This window comes from Tenrec ecaudatus, chromosome 4 (assembly GCF_050624435.1).
Source record: "Tenrec ecaudatus isolate mTenEca1 chromosome 4, mTenEca1.hap1, whole genome shotgun sequence".
Classification (NCBI taxonomy): domain Eukaryota; kingdom Metazoa; phylum Chordata; class Mammalia; order Afrosoricida; family Tenrecidae; genus Tenrec; species Tenrec ecaudatus.
Window position 1 is genome coordinate 7,585,116 of NC_134533.1, and position 8,476 is coordinate 7,593,591.

Genomic DNA, 8,476 nt, shown 5'->3' on the forward strand with positions numbered 1-8,476 from the left:
AAATCCCCTAAAAACATTGTGAGTAATCGCCAGGCCCGCCCCCAGACGAGGCTGGGCCTCGGGCACGAGCGGAGCCGCCGCGCAGCCCCTGAGCAGCTCCGGGCCGGCGGGCGGGCGGGCGGCCTGCTGGCACCCGGCGGCGCGCGCTCGTTCCCGGGGGCGGCCGCGGCGGGGCGCGCTCGTTCTCGGCCCCGGCGGCGGCGCGCGCGCTCCTTCTCGGGCCCGGCGGCGCGCTCGCTCCCGGCCCCGGCGGCGCGCGCGCGCGCTCGTTCTCGGGCCCGGCGGCGGCGCAGCGCGCAGGCGCGGCCGGGTTCCGGGCAGTGACGCGAAGGCGGGCGCGCGCGGCGCATTTCCGCCTCTGGCGAATGGCTCTGCTGTAACGCGCGGCGCGGGCCCAGCTGCGACCCCGGCCCCGCCCCCGGGACCCTGGCCATGGACGGTGAGGGCGCCCTCGGGCTCCGGGGGGTGTTCGCGCGGGACCCCCGAGGCGTGGCGGGAGCCCTCCCGCGCTTCCGCCCCTTCCTGCGCCCGCGGCTGCTACGCAGGGAGCGGCCGGGCCCGGATGGTGGCGCGGGCGGGGCGGGGCGGGCGGCGCGGGGTGGGGGGCAGACTCCGTGTCCCCTCCGGGTGGCCGGGAGCCTGCGCGCAGTTACCAGCCCCGGTGAGGATGCGGGCTGACACCTGACTCAGTTTCCCTCCATGGCCGATGCGGGCAACTCGGGCTTGGAGTCCCCGATGGGGGGGATGTGGCCGACTGAGTCTGTTCTCTCGGGAGGTGCCCTTCCTAAGCTTCCCGTGAAAGTGCTCCCAACCCTGACTCAGTTTCCCCCAGTCACGCAGGGAAAGATCCTAGACCCAGAGGCCCAGTTTTCCCGCAGCAAACAGGTGTTCCTGGCCCCGTCACCCACGCTTAGCGCCCCTCTGCGGTTTGGGGGAGGGGGACAGGCCCGCCTCGGTTTCCCTTGGCGGGAGCCTGGTCCCATGCCCTCCGCGGCCCCGCGGGGATGGAATTTCGTTCTCACTCCCGTCTCTCTCGCCTTCCAGACTTATTTCCCCTCATCTTCCCCTCCGGTAAGTAGACCTGTTTCCCTCCGTGCCTCGGTGACCTCCCTAGGGGTGGGGCAGCGGGCAGCCGCTGATGGGGCTCCTGTGCACCCCCCTCCCCCCCCGCACACACACCCCTTCCCCCCCACCCAGAGCCAGCCCAGGCCTCCGGCCCCTATGTGGAGATCATAGAACAGCCCAAGCAGCGGGGCATGCGTTTCCGCTACAAGTGCGAGGGCCGCTCAGCGGGCAGCATCCCGGGTGAGAGGAGCACGGACACCACCAAGACCCACCCCACCATCAAGGTCAGCGCCCCACCCCCGCCGGGGCAGGCTGGGGGTGCGGAGTGGAGGAGGGGTTCTGGAATCTGGGCAGGTGGCCCGGAGTGGGGTGTGGATTTCTTGGCCCTGAAGGCCCCCTGTACTTTGGACAGATCAATGGCTACACAGGGCCAGGGACTGTTCGCATCTCCCTGGTCACCAAGGACCCCCCACACCGGCCTCACCCCCATGAGCTTGTGGGGAAGGACTGCCGGGATGGCTTCTATGAGGCTGAGCTCTGCCCCGACCGCTGCATCCACAGGTGAGGACCCCACGGGCTGGGACTGGTCGGGGCAGAGCAGGAGACAGGGAGGTCTCGTGGCTGGTACTCCTTTTCCGGATCCAGAACAGAACTCTTGCCTCCTTGCCCTGACCCCGACTCCACCAGCAGACTTCATTTGTCTTTAAGTGATTGGGGTGTGGGAGCCCCGAACAGCCACATTGTTTTGTGCTGAGAAAACCAGCCAGCCAAACAGCCCAGAAAACCCATTTGGGCAGTTCTGTTGGGTCCTTGCGGGTCAGAAGAATAACCCAGGGCGGGAGCCAGAACTTTGGATCGGAAGCTCCAAGAAGGTCTGGCTCAGCTTGAGACTCCAGCAGTGAGCTAGGGAAGCTGAGACAGACGGTGCCAGGCAGGTAGGAAGGCCTGGAAGTGGGAATAAACTTAACACTTGAGGAGCAGGGAAGAAGTCCGGGAGGTTGGTGAAGGCCAGGGCACCCAGCCCTGTTAGGCCGAGGTCTGGAACTTGGGGAGGAAGGGCAGGGGACTCGGGCCTGTTGGCAGCAGCAGTCTTAAAGCCCTGGGGCATCAGTTTCCAGAACCTGGGGATCCAGTGTGTAAAGAAGCGGGACTTGGAGCAGGCCATCAGTCAGCGCATCCAGACCAGCAACAACTCCTTCCAAGGTGAGGGCTGTGGGACGAAGGCCTGGGCCCCCCTGAGGCCCACCACCTGAACCCCCTCGCTGGCCAACGCTCACAGTGCAGAGGGTGTCTTGTTGCCTGTCCGTGCACACGCTTCCAGACAGGGCACGGCATCCGGGGTGGCATGTGGAGTCTAGATGGGCCTCGAGCTTTCTCTTCTCCCTGCGCCGAGCACCTGCCGTTTCCCCGCACCCCAGCACTGAGCTTCTAGCCCTTGCCTCGCCCGAGGCCTCCCTCCCCCTGACCGCCCCACTGGGTTTTCCTGCAGTCCCCATCGAAGAGCAGCGCGGGGACTACGACCTGAAAGCCGTGCGCCTCTGCTTCCAGGTGACCGTGCGCGACCCGGCAGGCCGGCCCCTCCGCCTGCTGCCTGTCCTCTCTCACCCCATCTTTGACAACCGTGAGTGGCCAGGTTGCCGCCAGATGGGAAGAGGGTCGGGTTCGCAGAGGGAAGAGGGGGCTGGGAGAGGAGCGCTGCCTTCATTCTGCCTTCCAGCGGCTTCCTCCTCTCCCCAGGACCCAGCTCTGTGCTGGCAGGGAGACCAGGCTCAGAGGACCCAGAGTTCCAAGGCTGGTGGGGAGTCCACAGGGGACAGGCTTTTCAGTGTCATCAGAGGAAAGAGAGAGAGAGAGAGAGAGAGAGTGTGTAGGAGTCAGGTACCCAGGACTAATGATCCCAAGGACTGGGCTCCCAGGGACAAGGGGTGGGAGAGGTTCAATGAAGAGTTAGGCTTTCAGTGGTGAACAGCCCTGTTAGCTGGACAGGGCAGGATGGGTGACAATCAGAGGACCCTGAGTCCCCAGATCTGCCACTGTATTGTGCCTCACTACGCACTGTGCAGACTTCCTGAGCTCTTCCTCCATGCCTGACTATTCTTGCCTGGAGGGCAGGACAGGCCTGGCTGCCAAGGTGGCCGGAACTGGGCCTTGAAGAGGAGAGGGGTCAGGTGGAGAAGGGGGTGCAGTCAGATCGGTTCCTGCCGGCCCGGAATCTCTGTGAGGCCAGAGACATTGTGGTTCTGCTGGAGCTCGTTGTCTGGGCCAGGGCCGGGTCCTGGCAGATGCACAGCTGGGTGTGCTCGGAGCCACGGGGCCTGGTGTGACGGAGCTGTGGCAGTGCGGTCAGCAAGCTTTGGGCAACCCGTTGCCTCCGCCAGACCAGGAGGCGGCAGCTTCCGCAGGCTAGCCCTGGGCGCGCTGGTGGCTCAGAACTGCCTGCTGTGGTCCCCCGCCCTCAGGCGCCCCCAACACTGCTGAACTCAAGATCTGCAGAGTGAACCGCAACTCCGGGAGCTGCCTCGGCGGGGATGAGATTTTCCTACTGTGTGACAAGGTGCAGAAAGGTACACACAGGGGTCGGGCAGGAGCAGGAGGTGAGGCAGAGCGGGCCAGGGTCACACCACTGACGCCCAACCCCAGAGGGGTATGTCAGGGGCCAGTACCAGCTTGCGGAGCATCCCCCCCCCCCTGCCCAACCCTCACTGCGGCTACATTTCCTACAGAGGACATTGAAGTGTGCTTCACGGGGCCAGGCTGGGAGGCCCGAGGCGCCTTCTCACAAGCGGACGTGCACCGGCAAGTGGCCATTGTCTTCCGGACGCCCCCCTATGCAGACCCCAGCCTACAGGCCCCGGTGCGTGTCTCCATGCAGCTGCGGCGGCCGTCTGACCGGGAACTCAGTGAACCCATGGAATTCCAGTACCTGCCAGACACAGGTGACCATGGGGCAAGGGCAGCCACGGGGTGTGGGAGACAGGTGAGACAGGCAAAGGCAGGGACACGGGGCAAGGGCAGCCACGGCACTGTGGGAGTCTGCCCCGAGACAGACAGACGCAGAGGCCAGGATGGTGAGACTGTGGCTCAGGTACCTTGGACATGTCAGGGGAGACGAGTCCCTGGAGAAGGACATCGCGCGCTGGTAAAGTGAAGGGGCGGCGGAACAGACGAAGGCCCTGGACATGATGGACGGACACATGGCCGTAGCAATGGACTCAAACCTCAGACCATCTCGAGATGGCGCAGGACTGGGCGGTGCTTTGCTGTTGTGTACGAGGCTTGCTGTGGTCGGAACCAATCCGATGGCACCGAGCCACCGGGGAGGCTTGTCAGAGGCCCACGGTGAGTTCGCAGCGGGGCCAGCACTCGAAGCTCTCTCCAGGTGCCAGGGCTGGGCCAGGCTCTGGTGGGCACCGCCCCCGCACGCCCAGGAACCCTTTGCACCAGGAACAGCCCAGTCGAGCAGGCAAGGCCAGCCAGCCCACATGACCCAGGGCCCACTGGTGCCCAGGGCCCTTGCCAGGTATTGTGAGTGTTAGGATGAGTAAGACCTGGGCCCTGCCCTTCAGGAGCCCAGTCACACGAGGAAGATAGACATGCAAAACAGCTCCCGACGACACGGTATGACAGGCGAAACCTGGGGCCGTGGGTGCCAAGTGCCAGGGCGGGAGAGGGAGGAGGCCAGTGCAGAGCTGGGGGAGGACACGCAGGCGTGTTCCCCAGCTGGGAGGGCCAGCGTCTGGAGAGGTCGGGGACAGTGAGCAGGCCAGGCAGAGGAGGCCTGAGTGTTGTGTTCCCAGGGTCAGTCATTTCACCCGGAGGCCATGGGGAGCCACGGGGCAGTGCTGTGTGTGGGTCCGGGAGACCCCAGCTGGGGAGGTGGTTAGTAAGGCACAGTAGCAGCAGGGTTTCCCCAAAACTGACGTTGGAAAGAGCCTTCTAAGAGCCCCTTGGGACTGTTGGAGCCGTTGGAGAGGAACCGGGGCCAATGAACCCAACCTTCCAGGAAGAGAATCGCAGCAGGAAGAGCTGAGGGAGAGGCCGTGTGACAGGCACCCTCTCCCGCACGGCTCCCTGCTTCAGCCTCACCGGCATCCATGTGTGGGGCACACCCCGAGTCCACTCACACTTCGGGTCTCACTGCTACCTCAGACTGGCATGTGGCTCCAGGGACCATGCAGACCCTCCGGGGACCCCCTGTAAACTAGCTCCCAGTCTCACACCCACTCACCCTCTGAGCTCCCGCCACTTGTGGCGACCCCGTGTGCGTGGGGATGTGGCCCGCTGGGAGGTTGGCTCTGGCTGCATGCCCACACTCGGTCCCCGGTGGCTCCAGGGGAAGCCTGGCACAGAGCAGGTGCTGGGAAGACGCAGGTGGAGGTGGGGATAGAGGAGGCGGACGCCAAGGTTTCCAGCTTCGGAGATGCAGCAGTAGTTGTGCAAGGAATGGGGACACTGGGTGAGGGGCTCAAGAGAATCAGGTTTCTGAAGGGAGGTAGTGGGAGGTTGACAGTGAGGGCGAGGTGTGCATGAGAGATGGTTCTGAGAGCCCCAAATAAGCTCTGGAGCCATCAGGAGGAGGCATAGGACTCGGCTGACACCCCAGAGAAGCTGGTTGTACAGGAAGGGCCCCCGAGCCCAGGGAGACCAGCACCAGGCCTGGCTTGAGGTTGGAGGTGTGCCAGAATGTGAGCAGGACAGGTGAGAGGCTGGGGTGCCCTGCAGCCCTGTCTCCCTGAGCATGGCCCTGCCACCTGGAGTGGCCCGCAGAGCATCAGAGGTTGGCACCAGCGGCCTGCTCTCAACACCACAGGCCTTCAACTGTGCCAGCTGCCCTGGGGGGCCTGTCCGTGTGTATGGAGGTTGGAGGAGAGGATCTTAGGAAAAATCGCCCCTCACCTTCCTCCTAAGGACAGGGGACCCACTTCTCCCCTTTCTTCCCCCAGATGATCGCCACCGCATTGAGGAGAAGCGCAAGAGGACATACGAGACCTTTAAGAACATCATGAAAAAGAGTCCTTTCAATGGTGAGAGGTGTGGGCGGGGGCAGACAGGGAAGGGGGCACCAAGTGTTGGGTGCTGATAGACATCCCCACCGCCCTCCAGGACCCACAGACCCACGGCCGCCTCCCCGGCGCATCGCTGTGCCTTCCCGCAGCTCAGCATCCGTCTCCAAGCCAGGTGAGCCTTTGTTCCCTGGGACTGGCTGGCTCCAATCTGGGGAGCCAGGCCTTGGCCTTTCCAGCAGATGTTGGCTGAAGCCTGCTCTCTAGAGGGTGGAGAGAAGATGCAGGTTCCTGGGCCCTGCTGCAGACCTGCTGAGCCTGAGCCCTTGGAAGGCTCGGGGAGGCTGACAGCCCCAAAGCCCAATGCCGCTGAGCAGTGGACGCATAGAAGTCCCACTTGGAGGCTCTGCCCACAGCTCCCAGCTGAAGCGGGGACAAACGGGCACCTGCAAAGGGGCAACTTCTATGCTGTCGTGTGGCTCAAAAGGGGCCTGTGCCCACCGGGGTCCCCAGGGCTCATCCCTCAGTGGACTTGGCTTCCAGCTGTGAAAGGGGGGACTGGGGTCGGGGGAGTCATCGTCTGGGAGGTCTCCAAGGAGGAGGTTCGGCTGGTTGCGTAAGAGGAAGGAGCGAGGCTCTGGGCAGTGACTCCATAGTGTGGTGGGCACCGAGCACCGGGAGGAGGGGCCCCATTTCCAGGACCTCCTCTGACCCTGCCTCTCTCCGTCTCTCTCCCCAGCCCCCCAGCCCTATCCATTCACGCCGTCCCTGAGCACCATCAACTTTGAAGAGTTCTCCCCGATGATGTTTTCTTCCGGGCAGATCCCAAGCCAGGCCCCAGCCCCAGCCCCAGCCATGACATCTGCTCTGGCCCAGGCCCCAGCCCCCATCCTGGCCCCGGGTGCTGCCCAGCCTGGGGCCCCAGCGGCCCCCAAGAGCAGCCAGGCAGGAGAAGGGACACTGACAGAGGCCCTGCTGCAGCTGCAGTTTGATGCTGACGAAGACCTGGGGGCCCTGCTGGGCAACAGCGCAGACCCGGCCGTGTTCACGGACCTGGCCTCCGTGGACAACTCGGAGTTTCAGCAGCTGCTGAGCCAGGGGGTGGCTCTGGCCCCCCACTCGGCAGAGCCCATGCTGATGGAGTACCCTGAGGCCATCACGCGCCTGGTGACAGGGTCCCAGAGGCCCCCTGACCCAGCTCCCACCCCCATGGGCGCCCCCGGGCTTCCCAACGGCCTCCTGCCAGGGGAGGAAGACTTCTCCTCCATCGCTGACATGGACTTCTCAGCCTTGCTCAGTCAGATCAGCTCCTAGGGGGTGACGGGGACGGCCCCCCCACGCCTTGGGCACTGACGGATTCCGGGGTGCATGCTCCTGCCCCCACCTCGGTGAGGTCTTCTGTGGGGGCACATCTTACTCTTGTCTGCAGTATCTATCCATCCAGCAGGAGGCATTACCCTCTCTGGAGAGGAGGGGCTGGAAGAACCTTGAACTCTCCCGGCCCATTAAGGTTCTGCCTCCTGCTCTCTGTAGAGAACTAGATGGGGGAGGGGGGCAGCCCCACCCCCAGCTTCCAGTACTTGCCTAGAGATGGGCAGATTACAGCCGCAGCCGCCTTTGAGGCCGCTAAGCCTTATTATCAAGTGTCTTCCTCAGACCACAGATTCATTGCCAACAAATAATGGGTCAGTTACAACCCCCAGGAGCCTGCCAAGCCTTATTAGAAAGTATCTTCCTCAAACCACGGGTTCCTTACAATCCTCCAAATGCCCCTTCCTGGGCCGTTAGGATTGACCTTGAACCCAGCACTGGCGCAGAGGCCCTGGCCCTCCTGCCTTGTAGAGGTCCCTGCGCCCCAGCAGCCCTTTCCTGGGCCAGCTGCAGCTGAAGGGTGGTCCAGCGCTGGTATGTACTGCTCCAGGAGCCACAGGGGCGGGGTGTCTGACACCCCCCACCGCCCTTTTTTTCTCAAGTGCCTTAGCGGCCGGGCAAGTGGTTTGCAGGATGGCGGGCGGCCGGCGAGGTGCCGCCCCTACGGGAAAACCAATGAAAGCAGTTGGACTCTTGCTCTTTCTACTCTCAACTAATAAAGTCGTTGCCCCGCTCGCCAGAGCTCCGCCTTCTTTCCTCCGACACTGCGCAGGTGCTTTGCGCCCGTCCATCACCCGGTCTCGGGGACCCCCCCCACCTCCAAGCCTCCGGCACGCTGCGGGGGAGGGCGGAGGTAGCTGTTCCCCACGCGGGCACGGAGGCGCGGCAGCATTTACGGGCGGGCTCCGCGGAGACCACCTTCGCTCCCGGCCTTCGGTCAGCCTGCAAGGTCACTGCGGTCGGAACACGGGCTGGGAGGCCCCGCATTTCCCTGCGGTGGGGGTGCCCTGCCTCTTGGGCAGGGGAGATGCCAGGGA

At 64.4% G+C, this 8,476-nt stretch overlaps 1 protein-coding gene across 2 annotated transcripts; it reads left to right on the plus strand.

Moving 5' to 3' along the window:
* Positions 1–302: 302 nt before the first annotated feature.
* RELA (RELA proto-oncogene, NF-kB subunit) lies at positions 303–8,174 on the plus strand. Of its 2 annotated transcripts, none has more exons than XM_075545394.1 (11): positions 303–439; positions 1,045–1,071; positions 1,198–1,349; positions 1,478–1,626; positions 2,177–2,268; positions 2,555–2,686; positions 3,525–3,629; positions 3,789–4,001; positions 6,009–6,089; positions 6,169–6,243; positions 6,808–8,174. In XM_075545394.1, the coding sequence occupies exons 1-11, from the start codon at positions 433–435 to the stop codon at positions 7,380–7,382; spliced, it is 1,608 nt and encodes a 535-aa protein (XP_075401509.1). In that variant the 5' UTR covers positions 303–432; the 3' UTR covers positions 7,383–8,174. The 2 variants fall into 2 exon arrangements, with proteins under 2 accessions (XP_075401509.1, XP_075401510.1); XM_075545395.1 differs by lacking the exon at positions 303–439 and adding an exon at positions 597–661.
* Positions 8,175–8,476: the final 302 nt, after the last annotated feature.

Bases quoted from the DNA above. Each gene is read 5' to 3' on its own strand.
- RELA (XM_075545394.1), top strand. The intron at 1,350-1,477 runs GTCAGCGCCCCA...TACTTTGGACAG, and splicing joins AGACCCACCCCACCATCAAG to ATCAATGGCTACACAGGGCC. The intron at 2,687-3,524 runs GTGAGTGGCCAG...CCCCGCCCTCAG, and splicing joins TCACCCCATCTTTGACAACC to GCGCCCCCAACACTGCTGAA.